We start from the raw sequence: 18,000 nt of genomic DNA, 5'->3' as shown, positions 1-18,000 counted from the left end.
TCAAAAGGAAAGGATGGCCCCTTTGGAGTGAATTCTGTGATAATGAGGAAACCGGACCCGTGAGTATAGGACATACTTGGTGGGAGAACCTGTCAGAGATCCACAAGAAGAGCTTTGGAAAAGCTCGCAAGCCAATGGCAATCGTGTCCTGGCTAGCACAATTGCGAGGCACAGAGGAGGTCGTTTGGACACTCTGCAATGAGGTAGAAGAGAGACGTCGAATGAGCAAGGTCGATGTTAGTGAGATTGAGAGAGAGTATATAGAATTAAGAAGGAAGTTGGCAGCAAAGGACGGAGAGGTGGGTGATGCCAAGAGGGCACACCAGTCTTGTCTAGCGCATCTGAGCAGCTTCCAAACCCAGTATGAAAAGGCCTATCGGGACACGCATCGTGTAGTGCTTGCAAGAGAAGAGACAGAGAAACAGGTAGAGGCATTGCGAAGGCAGTGCAGCGATCTAAAGGCAGCGTTAAGAGCACTCCATGCTGCCACCACGGAGCACAGGCAAAGCTCATTAGATCATGCAAAATGCCGGAAGCAGATTGCGGAACTGCAGCCTTTGCTTTCAGTACAAAATGGGTTTCAGAGCACCTTTTGGATCCCGATTAGATGAAGAAGATGGCCCTGATTGGCAAGAACTAAACAAAACTGCGCGGAGATATGTTCAGGGAACATGTGTGCAAGGAAAGCCCCACAGGAGAAAAGCACCAAAACCTACCACAGAGCAGATAGATCAGGCACCCATGAATCCAGTAACTATCCACCCACAGTTGCATCGGATGGAGACATGGAATTCCTTTACACCGTGACCCAATTACGGGTCGCGTGCGAAAAGGTCTCACCATTCCTCCCCACCTCAGACCCCCACCATTTCTTTGCTGGAGTGAAGCAGCAGGCGACCATGTACGGCCTGGATGAACGTGAGCAAGTGAAGCTCACCATTTTAAGCTTAGACCCTTCGGTTGTAGCAGCCCTTCCCGACCCACAGAATGTAGGAGGAGGCACCCTTGCAGAGATGCACACGGTGATCTTCGACGCGATCGGTTATAACAGAGGTGACCCAGTAGAAGGCCTGAATAAGTGCAGGCAGAAGAAAACCAAACACCCCACAGCGTTTGCTGGACGCCTGTGGATCCATTTTACAGCCGCTTTCGGCAACTTAGACCGCGCCCATTTGTCCCCAGACAACATGGCCAAATGGACCCGCACCCTTATCTCCCATGCCACAGAGGCAGGACAAAAAGCTTGTACCAATTATGACCCCTTGGAAGAAGTGCACAACGAAAAGTGGGTTTTAAAAAGGTTGTCCTGCCCCTGGGAGCAATCTGTCCAAGACAAACCCGCAATTAGAAAACCCGAAGAACAGCAGGCAGAGGTAGAGATCCAAGCAGTTAAAACGCACCAGAACCCCGCATGGGTGAACGAAGGCATGAACAGCCCCCCACAGAAACCACAGGAGTGTTACAACTGTGGACAATTAGGTCACTTCGCAAGGGAATGCAATGCCCCACGAAAGCCACAAGAGAGCCCAGCAGGCAGGCACTCTGAATAATAACAGGACAAAGCCAATACATAGTGTAGGCACCCGTTCAGACCAGACAGACATGAACGGAACTGACTGACGGTGTTCGGGCTCCCCCACCTGGGTCTGCGACACCCTTTTGGATAGGTCTGGCCGACCAGTCGTTGCAGCGAAAATATGGGGACAGCCCATCGAATTTCTCTGGGACACAGGAGGGTCCCGCACCACCATTAATTTCTCCACCATGTTCCAAAAAGACACGTGACCCACTACAGCCACAATCACTCTCAGCGGCTTCACAGGCCACTCACAACAGGGACACATCACAGCCCCTGTACCCCTTAAAATTGGCAATATTACCACAAAACAGCCCATTGTTTTGGTCGATCTGGACCACACAGCAAAACACATTTTGGGCATAGATTTCATGAACCAGCACAACCTTTCATTTGATCCAGTAAATCAGTGTGTCTGGAAAATGACAGTCAGCAAGAGCCCCCGCAACGCTCACAGTTGGTGAGTATGTGAATAAGGTTAGCGCAGTCGGCGATATTTGGTTTGACCTGACCACGATTAACACAGACAGGTTAGGGCAGTCCTTCAGAAAAACAGGACCGCATTTGCAAGTCATAAAAATGACTGTGGCAGGATGGCTGGTTCGGTTCAAATAACAGGACCTGACCCTAGACCCAAGAAGCAATATGGTTTTCCCCAAGTGGCAGAGGGAGAAATCTCAAAGGTTATTGATAGCTTATTAGAACAAGGCGTACTTGGATCAGTAGCCTCTACTAATAATGCCCCGATTTGGCCAGTGAGAAAGCCCGATGGATCATGGCGACTGACCATCGATTACCGGGAACTCAACAAAGTCACCCCCGCAGCAGCCCCCACGGTAGCCACAAGTCCCGAGTCCATGCTCAAACAGGGACTCAACTCACGATATTTTACGGTTTTGGACGTCAGTAACGGATTCTGGTCCATTCCATTGGCAAAAGCGTGCCAATACAAATTTGCCTTCACTTTTAAAAATCAGCAGTACACGTGGACATGCCTTCCACAAGGATTCCACAACTCCCCCTCCATTTTCCACCGACAGCTGGCCAATGGTTTATCAAAACTTTCTCGTCCCGAATGTCTGGTCCAGTATGTGGACGACCTATTACTGCAGACAGACACCAAGGCAGAGCACATCGCGCTTCTGGCCGAACTCCTACAGCAGATTGGATGTAAAGTGAACCCCAAGAAGGCCCAACTTTTGGAAGACAAAGTGGTGTATTTGGGAGCGATTATCACGCATGGTAAACGCGAGATCAAGCATAAAAGAATTGACTTGATTGTCAAATTGCCCCTTCCCCAGAATGTTTCCGCCCTCCGGTCGTTTTTAGGACTGGTTGGCTACTGCCGAAACCATATTGACGGTTTCGCGACCAAAGCAGCACCCTTCTCGGACCTCCTAAAGAAAGGAGCCCCTTGGGAATGGCTTCCGCAGCACACTGATGCTGTAGATGCCTTAAAGCGTGCACCCATTGCAGTTCCCGCACTACAGGTTCCAGACCCGCTTTCCCCCTATGCTATAGAAATAGCTAACACAGATCGTACCCTTTCGGCCGTGCTCCTCCAGGAACGACACTAACAGTTAAGACCCGTGGCTTCGCCTCCAAGAGTTTTAGATCCTGTGGAACAGGGATTTTCGGCCTGTGAAAGGCACATGCTCGCAGTTTTCTGGGCAGTTCAATACTTTTCATATATCACCGGACTAAACCCCATCACAATCCTCACGGAACACCCCCCCCCCCCCCCCACCCAACTTTTACTAGACGGACGACTTAAGGACGGTACAGTAAGCCAGATCAGAGCAGCCAGATGGACCCTTCTTTTGCAGGGACGGGACCCACACTTTCCTAGCCGACAATCTTCAGTACCCAGACACCCCCCACAAATGTGAAATCATCTCACCGCACCACAACACAGGCCCCTTTGTCGCAAAAACACCCCCCAGAAAGATAGGTAGTTCACCCCAGCACACAGACACGTGCGCACCCTTGAGAATACATAGAACATAGAAAAATACAGCACAGAACAGGCCCTTCGGCCCACGATGTTGTGCCGAACCTTTGTCCCAGATTAATCATAGATTATCATAAAATTTACAGTGCAGAAGGAGGCCATTCGGCCCATTGAGTCTGTGGATGGTTCTTCCACTGTATTAAACGGGAAGCGCATTACAGGATGCGGCATCTATGTTGAGGATGCGCAGGGACGCGCCCTAGAAGAAATCTCATTTAAAACTGCCAGGACAGTTGGGCGCACAGGCGGCAGAACTAGCAGCCATTGCGTACATTACAGATCACCCAGATTCCTTCCCCAGCCCAGCAGACGTATACTCGGATAGCCTCTATGTCTGTAAGCCTCACAGAATTCCTACCCCTGTGGAAAGCAAGAGGATTTGTTTCCGCGGACGGAAAACCATTCCCTTCAGCCCCATTGCTCCGGCACATTTTGGACAAAGCACAGGACAGGGTTTTTGGCATCATTAAAGTTCGAAGTTACCACCGTTCCTCCCCACCTGGAATTGTAAAAGCCGACGCACTGGCTAAAACAGGTCCCAGACATGGACATTTTTGGCACCTCCCACCCCCCCCGAAAGCGCCCCAATGAATGCAGTTCAGGTCTCACAGACTAATATCGAGGATTTAGTGCAGGCCCAGAAGCAAGACCGTAATCTCGGGGAGATTTTAAAAGGAAACTTTCCAGCCCCATACGATAGGTTTAAAAATGCACTGACCACACATGACGGTGTGGTCCTAAAAGACACCCTTTGTGGTTCCTGATCAAAACAGGAATCAGCTTATTTGTTTGTTCCATGATAGTCATGGGCATCAGGGAATTGACCCCACTACAGCCCACCTCTGGCAGCTCTGTTGGTGGCCGAATTTAAAGGACGACGTCACTCAATATGTTGAAAATTGCCTTATCTGTGCCCAGAACAATCCGGACAGATACGCCAAGAAAGCTCAGCTTAGCCACGCCCGCCCCGTTAATGGCCCCTGGACTAACCTCCAGATTGATTTTATAGGACCATTGCCCCCTAGCAGGAATGGTCACAAGTACGTGTTAGTTGTGATAGGCACGTTTACAAAATGGGTGGAAGCATTTCCATCTAGGACAAACACGGCAAAGACTACAGCGAAGATTCTAACCCACCACATCTTTACGAGATGGGGACTCCCCCGCAGCATTGAATCCGACCAAGGTTCCCATTTTACGGGACGTGTCATGAAGAACGTCCTCACGATATTTGGCAATACCCAAAAATTCCACATCGCATACCACCCCCAGTCAAGTGGTATCGTGGAGCGAATGAATCGGACACTAAAAGCAACCCTCAGGAAAATGGTCCAACAAAACAGCACCACTTGGGATTCAGTCCTCCCTTTTGCACTAATGTTTTTACATAACACTGTTTCGACATCCACAGGATACACCCCACACACTCTCATGACCGGACGCCCCATGAAAGGCACAGAATTTTTATTAGGACTTGACTTGACCAGCCCCGAAGTGACGGCCCTCACACACGAGAACGCAGTGAAACAGTTAGTTGAGAATGTAAAAACGGCTCCGCTAGCAGCCGCAGTAAAATTAGGCACCAGGAAGAAACAGAGCAAGGCCTGTTTCAACAAGACAGTGCACGCGACTGAGTTTGATGTAGGACAGCAGGTCATGCTCTCCATTTACAACCCCGGCACGTTCCTGTCCACCAAAGTATTCGGGTCCGTACTCCGTTGCGGACAAAGTAAGCTCTTCCGTTTATAAGATCAAGTACCCCAACGGGAAGACCGCGTGGTTCCATATTAACCAGCTCGAGGCATATGGCTCGCAGTCTAACCACACACACCACGTCATGCTCGCCGCAGCAGACCACGCCCCGCCCACAGCCAACGTATCCCACTCTCCCCCAACATGTCCATCCCATCCACAGACTCGACCTCGACTCCACCCCCGAACTCTAGACTCCGCCCCAGAACGCCCACAGACAGCAGCGACAGCGACTGTGACACAGATGATAGCCACATCACGCCTCCCCACAATCCCCAGGCAACAGGCCCCACACCCAGCGAATCTGAACACGATTCGAGTGATCCCTTCCTGATCACATTCCTTAACAAACCTCACCAAAGACCACCGCCCTACGATGACGACCCCGACTCCATCTTCACAGAATTAGATACAACTTTTTGGCACTGTGACAATTCATATAGGCTCGTCCGAAACGACGAGATGGACCCTAAGTCACGCCATGCAGCTTTAGCAACCCTCATCCATTCCAGAGTATGGCATCCGGGAGAAGATGATGACATTGAGTCTGACTCCCAAAACGGGAACCCCTTTGCGACCCTGTTCGCAACTGATAACTGAGGTGTCCAGGTGATGTTTCAAAGGAACCGCTTGGGAGAAACGATGTCCTTTCTGATGGAACCTGCACCATGTTTGTTTAATGTTTGTTAGTGTTAACGTTGCGTGTTGTTTGAATGGAACAAGTTTGTCCCAGACAATAGTTCAGAGGAAGTAGTCTGTCGGCAGACAACAAACATAACTACTCTCCTGATTCGAAGGTAATCACGTGAGGCAGCCCCCACGACGACCACATTCTTACCTGTCTTGCCGGTTGCTCCGGCAGTGGAGAAACTGCATTGGTCTCCGCCCTGCCTGAGGACCCCCCTCTGGTCAGCTATGCTCGGGTAGAGCACATACGGCATTGATCACTGTCCTACCCGGGGATTCCATCCAAATCTTACCCGCTGCGGTCCATACGCACCCCATTTTTGGCTCGTTATGTTCAAAATTCTTTTGTTTGGTTTTCGCAACCTGTGGTTGCTTCCCTCTGCTATTTACATCCTCAAACACTGGGATGGTAAATCACACAGGCTGAGAGACGGCTCGCAGTATGGCAGTATTCTCTTAGATGTCTAGTCCAAATTTTCGGTTTTAAAAAAAAAAAAAAAAATGAGGGAGTCCCACATGGTGACCAATTATAAAGGGAGATTGGCACTAAAAGACAGACATGCCAACATGCAAGATATTAGACAAGATAGTAACAGATATTATGCTTGTGTCCATAGAACTCCGGAACCTCAGGAACTCCAGAGGAAGAAAAAGAAGAAAGAAGAGAACAATGAAGACGTCATACGTGCTTTTCGTCATCGTTGTAATTTGTATCCGGTTACGCGCGAATGCGAACCCCCTGACCCCAAACCCCCCCGGCCGTCAATGATTCACTTCCCCATAGCACCCAGGGCCCAGTGACAAGTAACAACACACCATCATGGTGTGATTGGTTTATAACATGGTACTCCCTTTCATACGTAATTGAATCCCTTCGAGTACTGGTGATATTCTGCAGCATCGGGCAGACTGTCCACATGAGGAAATGGCGAAGGAGAGCCTACCACTCTCGCACCCCCGTATACAGGATGAGATTCCCTATTTTCGGTTTTCACCAGGCCCCCGAACCCCTTGATCTACAATAAGGACATTCGTTCGGCGTCATTTTGTGAATAAAGACAACTGAGAGATTGTACAACTCTGAGCTTGACCGCCAAGCCAGAGGGAAATGTGAATGCTGTTATTATTTTTGTATTGTTAGGAAGTTAGTATGATTGGATGTTTAAGTGAGTGTAGTTTATTGAGATAGTTAGAGATACTGTTTTTTTAATGTTGTAATACATGTCCCTGTTGTGACATAGCGCCACTTAGAATTGTCAGTTTTTGCATAGTTATGGCCATGGAAGAGTACTCACTGGGTCAGGGAGTGAAGACGACACAGTTATGTGATCCTTCACGCTTCGTGTTAGGGATCACAAGGAGGGTGTGTAGCCACCTGGGTTGGCCACTTCCCGACTTAAAATGGAGATCCACAAAGGATGCAGGGAAATTCAGCCAACACAGGAAAAACAAGCAGGTGCAAAGTTTCCTGTGTATTAAAACTTGCAGAAACCCAGGCAGCACTGAAACCAACTGCCATCTGCATATTAATGAGTGATCCCCAGGAACAATTGAAACATTTAAGGTAAAGAAGGCCAAGCCTTACTCCTCGGCGCCAGCAGGAGCCAAGACAAAGGAAGACCAACGGACACTCTGGGACCGCCCAGCGATCAGGGAACAGCTCCAGTATTGGTGAAATCTATCCAAGTGATCGGAACGTAGTCCAATCACTTGGAACGAGGTACGGGGTCCGCCCCGAACGGTGCAAAGCCCCTGGGGACTATAAAGTAGAGTCCCCAAGTTCAATTCGTCCTTCTTGGCATGGTCTCTCAGCAGCTCGAACCAACCCTTGACTGTGACCTGCCTAGTAGCTGCATCAACTAAGTAAGTCTCCAGTCAACGCACGCTACGAGATAGGCGCTCCTAGCTACCAATCCATACCAGCTTTCAATCCTGCAGACTCAGAATCGAACGAAAGGCCATTTGTTCCCCTGACCTGGTGGGCCAGTTCCGAAGCTAAGTATAGGCCTTTTAGTGATAGAGATAGTCTCGTAAGTAGAGTTTATGCAGGAGTAGTGATTGACTGTGTATAATAAACGTGTGTGATTTGAATCTTACCAACTGGTGTATTGAGTTATTTATCAGCACTTGAACTTGAACCTCGTGACGGTATCATAATGATACCTGGCGACTCTAAGAGCTAAAGTTATAGAAACAGATGAATTAAGTAAAGACACAACGGGCAACGAATTAAGAGCCAACCAACGTTCGCAACAGTCTCTCTGGGCTGTGTTTGGGTGCTTGTCTCTGAGTTGTGTTTGGGTTTGGCTGCTGGTCTCTCGATTGTGTTTTGGTTTGGGTGCTGATGACTCGGTTGTGTTTGGGTGCTGGTCTCTCTGGGTTGTGTTTGGGTGCTGGTCTCTCTGGGTGTGTTTGGGTGCTGGTCTCTGGGTTGTGTTCAGGTGCTGGTCTCGCTGGGTTGTGTTTGGGTGCTGGTCTCTCTGGGTTGTGTTTGGGTGCTGGTCTCTCTGGGTGTGTTTGGGTGCTGGTCTCTGGGTTGTGTTCAGGTGCTGGTCTCGCTGGGTTGTGTTTGGGTGCTGGTCTCGCTGGGTTGTGTTTGGGTGCTGGTCTCGCTGGGTTGTGTTTGGGTGCTGGTCTCGCTGGGTTGTGTTTGGGTGCTGGTCTCGCTGGGTTGTGTTTGGGTGCTGGTCTCGCTGGGTTGTGTTTGGGTGCTGGTCTCGCTGGGTTGTGTTTGGGTGCTGGTCTCGCTGGGTTGTGTTTGGGTGCTGGTCTCGCTGGGTTGTGTTTGGGTGCTGGTCTCGCTGGGTTGTGTTTGGGTGCTGGTCTCGCTGGGTTGTGTTTGGGTGCTGGTCTCGCTGGGTTGTGTTTGGGTGCTGGTCTCGCTGGGTTGTGTTTGGGTGCTGGTCTCGCTGGGTTGTGTTTGGGTGCTGGTCTCGCTGGGTTGTGTTTGGGTGCTGGTCTCGCTGGGTTGTGTTTGGGTGCTGGTCTCGCTGGGTTGTGTTTGGGTGCTGGTCTCGCTGGGTTGTGTTTGGGTGCTGGTCTCGCTGGGTTGTGTTTGGGTGCTGGTCTCGCTGGGTTGTGTTTGGGTGCTGGTCTCGCTGGGTTGTGTTTGGGTGCTGGTCTCGCTGGGTTGTGTTTGGGTGCTGGTCTCGCTGGGTTGTGTTTGGGTGCTGGTCTCGCTGGGTTGTGTTTGGGTGCTGGTCTCGCTGGGTTGTGTTTGGGTGCTGGTCTCGCTGGGTTGTGTTTGGGTGCTGGTCTCGCTGGGTTGTGTTTGGGTGCTGGTCTCTCTGGGTTGTGTCCGGGTGCTGGTCTCTCTGGGTTGTGTCCGGTTTTGGGTGCTGGTCTCTCTGGGTTGTCTCTGGGATTGGGTGCTGGTCTCTCTGGGTTGTCTCTGGGTTTGGGTGCTGGTCTCTCTGGGGTGTGGCTGGGTGCTGGTCTCTCTGGGGTGTGGCTGGGTGCTGGTCTCTCTGGGTTGTGTTTGGGGGCTGGTCTCTCTGGGTTGTGTTTGGGTGCTGGTCTCTCTGGGTTGTGGCTGGGTGCTGGTCTCTCTGGGTTGTGTTTGGGGGCTGGTCTCTCTGGGTTGTGTCCGGTTTTGGGTGCTGGTCTCTCTGGGTTGTCTCTGGGATTGGGTGCTGGTCTCTCTGGGTTGTCTCTGGGTTTGGGTGCTGGTCTCTCTGGGGTGTGGCTGGGTGCTGGTCTCTCTGGGGTGTGGCTGGGTGCTGGTCTCTCTGGGTTGCGTTTGGGGGCTGGTCTCTCTGGGTTGCGGCTGGGTGCTGGTCTCTCTGGGTTGCGGCTGGGTGCTGGTCTCTCTGGGTTGCGGCTGGGTGCTGGTTTCTCTGGGTTGCGGCTGGGTGCTGGTCTCTCTGGGTTGTGGCTGGGTGCTGGTCTCTCTGGGTTGTGGCTGGGTGCTGGTCTCTCTGGGTTGTGGCTGGGTGCTGGTCTCTCTGGGTTGTATCTGGGTTTGGGTGCTGGTCTCTCTGGGTTGTATCTGGGTTTGGGTGCTGGTCTCTCTGGGTTGTGGCTGGATGCTGGTCTCTCTGGGTTGTGACTGGGTGCTGGTCTCTCTGGGTTGTGTTTGGGTGCTGGTCTCTCTGGGTTGTATCTGGGTTTGGGTGCTGGTCTCTCTGGGTTGTGGCTGGGTGCTGGTCTCTCTGGGTTGTGGCTGGGTGCTGGTCTCTCTGGGTTGTATCTGGGTTTGGGTGCTGGTCTCTTTGGGTTGGGTTTGGGTATTGGTCTCTCTGGGTTGTATCTGGGTTTGTGTGCTGGTCTCTCTGGGTTGTGTTTGGGTATTGGTCTCTGTGGGTTGTTGCTGGGTGCTGGTCTCTCTGGGTTGTGGCTGGGTGCTGGTCTCTCTGGGTTGTGTTTGGGTGCTGGTCTCTCTGGGTTGTGTTTGGGTGCTGGTCTCTCTGGGTTGTGTTTGGGTGCTGGTCTCTCTGGGTTGTGTTTGGGTGCTGGTCTCTCTGGGTTGTGTTTGGGTGCTGGTCTCTCTGGGTTGTGTTTGGGTGCTGGTCTCTCTGGGTTGTGTTTGGGTGCTGGTCTCTCTGGGTTGTGTCTGGGTGCTGGTCTCTCTGGGTTGTGTCTGGGTTTGGGTGCTGGTCTCCAGATGTTCATATTTCCTGGTGTACATTTCTGAATTTCTTTACTCCTCTCTCCACAGTTGTTGGTGAAGATTTTCTCTGGTCGCAAGCCTCTAACATACAGCTTCCAGACTTCACTTCCTCGGTTGCCAGTTCCTGCCCTGAAGGACACCATGAGGCGGGTATGTGGGATGCGGGGATTTATTCTGTTCTTCAAAACGGTGCCATCTGTCTGTTCAGCAGTAGTGCAGAGGGGGAGGTTGTTTTGCAGAATGGTTTCAGACGTGTTGTTCAAAGGTCATCTAAATTTTGATAAATGGCAAGACATCAAACTGGCTGTCCTATCATACCTTGCGTCAGCTGGGTAGATAATGACAATACTCGTCAACTCAGATCTGACTCGTATAATAATAAATCTTTATTATTGTCACAAGTAGGCTTACATTAACACTGCAATGCAGTTAATATGAAAATTCCCAAGTCGCCACATTCCGGTGCCTGTTCGGGTACACACGGAGAATTCAGAATGTTCAATTCAGCTAACAAGCGCATCTTTGAACATTTGTGGGAGGAAACCGAAGCACCCGGAGGAAACCCATGCTGGGAGTGTTTGATGGGGACAGCGTAGGGGAGCTTTACTCTGTATCTAATCCCATGCTGTACCTGTCCTGGGAGTGTTTGATGGGCCAGTGCAGAGCAAGCTTTACTGTGTATCCATCCTTGTGCTGTACCTGTCCTGGTTTCTTCCTTTCCTGAAGGTTGATATTTCACTGAGTTTCACATCCTTCTCCCTGTCCGATCCCCATTATTGTGAATATTTAGCCATGCCTAGAGTTGGTAGTTGCTGTGAATCGCCCCCTGGCCTGTTATTGTTTCATCATTAACCAGTTGAATGTGGAAACTGCCTTTCGCTGCTCCTCGGCTATCCAAATTGAATTTTCCCTGTGGAAGGGTCGTGTAAGGGTCGTGTTCAATGGGAGTTATCACCTGAACTGTCAGACAGCCAAACCCCTGACTGTCACTTGACATCACTAATGTCAAATCACAATTTGGTCTGTGCTAGATTTTTGATAGATTAATACAATATTAATCGCAGCATCCTGTTATCGTGACATTACAAATATTTGTCATAATCTCATCATGTTGCAGTGCGGTGAATAGTGCTCAGTCAGATTCACTTGTTGGTTTTTTTGCCTCCTTTAGTACCTGGAGTCAGTGCAGCCACTACTGGATGGTGAGCAGTTCAAGCGAATGCAGGCTCTGGCTCGAGACTTTGAGCTGAATGTGGGACCAAGACTTCAGTGGTATCTAAAGCTGAAATCCTGGTGGGCCACCAACTATGTGAGTAACTATTTGTCCATGATTCTGTGGGTAAAGGTCAGACTTTCTCCATTTCTAATCAGCCTTCTGCCCGAGGTCGAGTTGGAGTCACCGGATGATTGACTGCTCACGGAAATCCATGGCCAGCCTGTGGGTAGAACACTGTTTACAAGTCTTCCTCTTGAACCTGCTGCCAAATTGTAAAGATGCGTTGGGAGTAGACAGGAAGGTGTCTAAAGTGCGGATGGCCACACCCCACATTGGCATTGTCTTAGAGACTGTGGCGCACACTAACCAACCCATTCAGCTGCTACTGTACTTCCTTTCTCTCTCTCTCTCTCTCTCTCTCTCCCTGCCTTACCCTCTTTTGCTTCTTCACCCATTCTCTCTTTCCCTCTCATTTCTTTTCTTATACCCTCAATAACGACGCTTAGAGAGTAAACGGTAAAGAAGGCTTTAATAAGCTAAGAACTAGCCTGGTGCCGAGACTGGTGCTAACTGGGTGCCGCCCACAAGGCGGCCCCTTGTTTACGACTCCCAGGTGGGCGGAGCCAGAGGCGGAGTCCCCCAGGGTTCCAAGCCCGGTCTTAAAGGGGACATCACCTTACATGATGATAAGGGTACAGTAATACAGTAACCGTTCATCACATTTTTCTTTGTTTTTTTCTTCTCTCTCTCATTCATGAACCAAACCCCACTGTTGAATATTGGATGTAGTGTGTGTTGGGCTAAAGGAGAAGATTTTAATTTTATTAAAACTAAACCACATTGTAAATGTGCCTCGACTTCCGGTGGCGGTCACCACATTGTAAATGTGCCTCGACTTCCGGTGGCGGTCATGAGCTGAGTGGCTATACAAAAGGTGGCTCTCGACTAGGAACTTTGGTTAAGGCCCTTTAATCCCAACAAATGGGCACCAAAAGGACAAAAAATCCCCCAAACCAACCTCCCATCAACCGCAGTGCCAGCCAGAGTGCCGAGGAACTAGCAACCCAGCTGTAAGTGTAGCAAAAGTGAGGAGAGGCCTTTGAGCAGGGAAGCCTGCATGGTGGCACAGAACCGGCGACGGCTGACCCCACAGAAGCTCCAGTGCAGACCCACGTGCTGATGGAATATATGATGGGTTTCATCACCTCCAAGCTCCAGAAACACAGGGAGGCAATGAAGGAGGACCTCATGGCGAGCGTGGGGGCGGCAATCGAGGCAACGACAGCTGCCATAAAGGACATTATGAGCAAAATGGAATGGAGGATTGAGGCCCAAGAGGCAACAATGCAAGACCTCGAAAAAGCCACCACGGACCAGGGCAACTTGAAGCCTAGGTGACGAGGCAGGTCGGAAGGCAGGATTTAATAGCGCCAAATGCGCCCTGTTGAAGAACAAGGTGCAGTTTGGCATGCTCTACGCCGCCAAACTATGGGTCACCTACCAGGGCGAGGAGAACTACTTAGACTCCTTGGAGGAGGTCAACAAATTCATTCAGAAAAATAAACTGGGGAAACAGCAGTAAAAGTCAAAGGTCTAAACGTGGGCTTCGAAGATCAAAAGGGTCAGAGGCAACCACACCAGGGGTTGTGGGGGTGGGGGGGGGGGGGGGGGAGGAAAGAGGAAGAGAATTAGACTGGGTTAAGCACTGGTTACAGCAGGTCACACCGAGGAAGTAGACAGCGCCTATCTTGAATGGCCCAAGTGCGGGCAGCAGGTTGGCGCAGTGGTTAGCACTGCTGCCTCATGGCGTCGAGGTCCTGGGTTCTATCCCAGCCCTGGGTCACTGTCCGTGTTTGCGTGGGTTTCGTCCCCACAGACCAAAGATGTGCAGGATAGGTGGATTGGCCACACTAAATTGCCCCTTAATTGGAAAAAATGACTTTATTTTTTTTTTTAATTGAATGGCCCAAGAGCTCGAATGGCAAGCTCAGGGGAACCGGGCCAGGCTCACAGGATGAGTATGGCTGACTCCAGGAGAGGATGGGCAGAACCCCCCCTATTAGGATAGTCACATAGAACGTGAGACGCCTCAACGGGCCGGTGAAAAGATCCAGAGTCCTCGCCCATCTCAAAAACCTGGGGGTGGACGTAGCCTTCCTACAAGAGACGCACATCAGAGAGAGGCACCGACTGCGGGTAAGGAAGAGCTGGGTGGGGGAAACGTTTTCAGGCGAGCTCCGATACGAGGGTGAGTGGCCATAATAGTTAACAGGACAGTAGCGTTCATGGTGACCAATACAGTGACTGACCTGGGGAGTGCGATTTGTTATGGTCAGCGGGACTCTGGAGTGGGCCCCGGTAGTTCTGGTAAATATATAAACTCGAACTGGGACGATACAGAGTTTGTCAAGAAAGCAATGGCCGAAATCCCTGACCAAAACACCCACTGACTCATAATGGGAGGGTGGGGGAAAGGCGGGGGGGGGGGGGGGGGGGGGGTACATACATTACGCACAGGACCCAAAAATGGACAGATTCAATCCTAGGATGGAAACCATAACAGGAATGACACGAAAACTAAACGCCTTTATGGAGCAGATGGGGGGAGGGGATGGGTGTGGATGGACCCATGGAGGTTCAATCAACTGAGGGAAAAATAATTCTCCTCCTTATCCCACATGCATAAAGCCTATTCACATAGACTTTTTCATCGTAGGGAAAATGGTGCTTCCAGGAGTAGCAGGGGCAGAATACTCCGCAATGGTAATCACTGACCACACGCCGCATTACATGGACTTGAGGTTGGAGAAGGGCCGGACCTCTTCGCCGATGAGGAAGTCTGTTTAAAAAAAAAAAAAAAAAAAAAAAAAAAGAAAAATAAAAATCCCAAGGTTACGTAACCTGCACCCCCTGTGTTCTGGAAGGCACTAAAACGGATCGGGTGGAAATAATTGGATTGGATTGGATTATTGTCACATATTCCGAGGTACAGTGAAGTTGCGAGCAGCTCAAACAGATCACGAAGTACAGATCATGAAAATACAATAAAATAAAATGAAAATACATAAAAGGGCAACACAAGGTCCACAATGTAAATACATCGACACCGGCATCGAGTGGAGTACACAGGAGTGTGGTATTAATCCGGTCAGTCCATAAGAGGGTCGTTCAGGAGTCTGGTAACAGCAGGGAAGAAGCTGTTTTTGAGTCTGTTTGTGTGTGTGTTCTCAGACCTGTGCATCTCCTGCCTGATGGAAGAAGTTGGAAGAGTGAGTAAGCCGGGTGGGAGAGGTCTTTGATTAGGCAGTGGGAAGTGTAGATAGAGTAAATGGATGGGAGGCAGATTCATGTGATGGATTGGGCGGCGTTCACGACTCTCTGATGTTTCTTGCAATCTTGGGCCGAGCAGTTGCCATACCAGGCTGTGATGCAGCCCGATAGGATGCTTTCTATGGTGCATCTGTAAAAGTTGGTAAGGGTTAATGTGGACATGCCAAATTTCCTTAGCTTCCTGAGGAAGTATAGGCGCTGTTGTGCTTTCTTGTTGGTAGCGTCGATGTAGGGATAGGAAGGAAAGGATAACTCGAGCCCAGGGATGGCACTGACTTACCATCACAGCTTCTCCAACACCCTCCACCATCCAAGAGACACTCATCTCAGCTGGGCACTTTAGTGAAGAGACTCCTGGGACACTATCTGGTGCTCACCAGATACATGCCCCGATACAGCAGGAGGAGGTAGGAACTCCCTAGGAGGTGAACGGTCAGAGGGCAGGTCTACGCCAGGGACAAGCTGCCTTCCAGATGGATTTTGGGCTTCGATCCCATCGATTGAGGAGATGCAATCTCAGAGCCAGGGTCTATATGAGGGATTGTCGGCGAGTATCCAGCACCTGCAGGTGCAGTTGGAGGAGTCCAACTGCATGCAGGAAAAATGAAAATGAAAATCGCTTATTGTCACAAGTAGGCTTCAATGAAGTTACTGTGAAAAGCCCCTAGTCGCCACATTCCGACGCCTGTTCGGGGAGGCTGGTACGGGAATTGAACCGTGCTGCTGGCCTGCTTGGTCTGCTTTTAAAAGCCAGCGATTTTAGCCCAGTGTGCTAAACCTGCCCCTGGAGCAGGAGGTGGTGCCGACAATGCGTGCCACCCAGGCCAACACCGCACGGTTGGCTTCTGCTGTGGAGGCCTTGGAGGCGAAGGTTTCGGCCATGGGTCAGGACGTCCAAGGCATGGGGCATTCTGTGCAAGCGGTGGCTGAGACCCAGGATAGGGCTGCCCTCTCACAGGCGGCCATGTACCAGAGCCATCTGGACATTGCAGCGGCACTCCTGAGTGTGGCTCAGTCACACGGGCCATGGCTGAGAGCGTCGGTGGCATTGCCCAGGCCGATGTGGTGCAGACACAGATGGAGTTGGCTCAGTCCCAGAGGGAGATGGTGCAGTCACTGGATGATGTGGCGCAGTCCCACGTAGAGGTGGTTCATTCCCTCTCCTCCATGGCCACAAGCATGTAGACTCTGATCGAGATCAGAGGGGGTCTCCAGGAATGGCAGTGCCATGTGGCAGGGAAGCCTCCGGGAAAAGCTTTGTTTGCACACCCGTCCCATGGAGTAAGCCATCAGGCACCCTGAGGGAGGAGGAAATGATGGGACCCGTGCCGGTGACTCTCGCAAGGAAGGTGCCGGAACACCAAAGCGCCTTGACCCATCCAGGCCCAGTCGCCCCTGACGACGGCCACCAAAGGGGATCCAGTAACCAGGGCGGGAATCAGAGCACCCCACCCCCACTCCTGATGTACCATCCGGGGATCCACCTAGGCATAGCGGTAGGGCCAATAAGGTCAGAAATGTAGACACCAGTAAGTTGGCACGGATGCAGGACGCAGTTTAGTGATGGGGTCTAGGGCACTGTATATGTTTGTTCACATTAAACACTGGTGCACAACATTACAACCTGCCTCATTGCTCTGTCAGAAGGGTGTGAGGGGTGGGCTGGTCTATGCTGGCCACAGAGGGGACGCAGAGATGTGTGGGGGGGAGAATGGGCAGACATTGTGGGTGGGCTTGGCACAGGAACCACAGTTCAGCCAGTCCTCTCCTCCGGTGTTGCTCAGGAGCCGACTCCCCAGTCAAAGGGGCCAGGAACCGTCGAGTGTGCTAGGATGAAGGTGCCGTGCACACTGCGTGGGTATCGGGCACAGCTGATGTTCACAGACCAGCTGCATGTTCATCGAGTGGAACCCTTTTCGGTTTGTGTAGAACGGCCTGTCATCTGCAGATGCAATAGGGTGCATCCCCTCGATCATCCCCTGGACCTGGGGCATCTTGGCGATGGCGGCGAACCCCACTGCCTGGGCATCCTGGTGGATTCGGTCCTCATTGAAATGGATGTATTATGCCAACCGGGCATATAGGTCCTCCATGACAGTGCTCATGCACTAAGGTCTGTGAGATTCTGGACAGGTCCCAAATCGGCACCTGTGAGGATCCCATGGCGTAAACGTTCAGGGTGACCATCACTTTGACCAATTCCCTGCCCAATCGTGTAGACTCCCTGTTCAGTACATGGAAAGAGGACAGCGGGAACTTGAGGGTGAAGGACATGTACGTGGACGGTAGAATAGCGGCCCTGGGGGAAGCTATCAGTGAACTCCCAAAAGGGAACAAGCTTTGGTAATTGAAGCTACGCAATTTTCTCCGCAAAGAGGCCAAGACGTTCCCCCAGCTACCTGCACACAGACCTTTAGACACGATGGTAGCTCTCGACTGGCTAGAAGGAGACAAATGCAGCGACATATACAAATGACTTGTCGAAAATTTCAGGACCCAGCTGGACGGAATGCGATGGAAATGGAGGAAGGAAATGGCCATGGAGATAGGAGGACAAGTTTGGATCGAGGTGCTGCCTCCTTTTGCACAGGCTAAGCCTAATGGAACACAAGGTGGTGCACAGAGTACACCTAACCAAGACACTTATGAGCGCATTGTTCCCGGAGGTAGAGGGCAAGTGCGAGCGGCGTCAGGGGAGCCGGGCAACCACACCCACATGTTCTGGTCCTGCCCTGCACTCAGTGGATTCTGGACAGCCTTCTTTGAGGTTATGTCAAGTGTTGTGGGGGTTAAGATGGAGCCATGCCCATTTGTGCTGG

General features: G+C 51.1%; 1 protein-coding gene across 6 annotated transcripts in view; it reads left to right on the top strand.

The window, feature by feature from the left end:
• Positions 1-18,000, top strand: part of cpt1ab (carnitine palmitoyltransferase 1Ab (liver)) — a 138,659-nt gene that overhangs the window by 47,571 nt on the left and 73,088 nt on the right. For all 6 annotated transcript variants that reach the window (XM_072518774.1, XM_072518777.1, XM_072518775.1 and 3 more), the window contains 2 exons: positions 10,684-10,785; positions 11,807-11,944. In XM_072518774.1, the coding sequence (XP_072374875.1) occupies positions 10,684-10,785; positions 11,807-11,944 (240 nt within the window). The remainder of the gene's footprint in view (positions 1-10,683; positions 10,786-11,806; positions 11,945-18,000) is intronic.

The sequence above is a fragment of the Scyliorhinus torazame genome, chromosome 10, assembly GCF_047496885.1.
Source record: "Scyliorhinus torazame isolate Kashiwa2021f chromosome 10, sScyTor2.1, whole genome shotgun sequence".
Lineage (NCBI taxonomy): Eukaryota > Metazoa > Chordata > Chondrichthyes > Carcharhiniformes > Scyliorhinidae > Scyliorhinus > Scyliorhinus torazame.
Note: the sequence above shows the minus strand (reverse complement) of the source record. Positions and strands in the feature narration are given on the sequence as shown.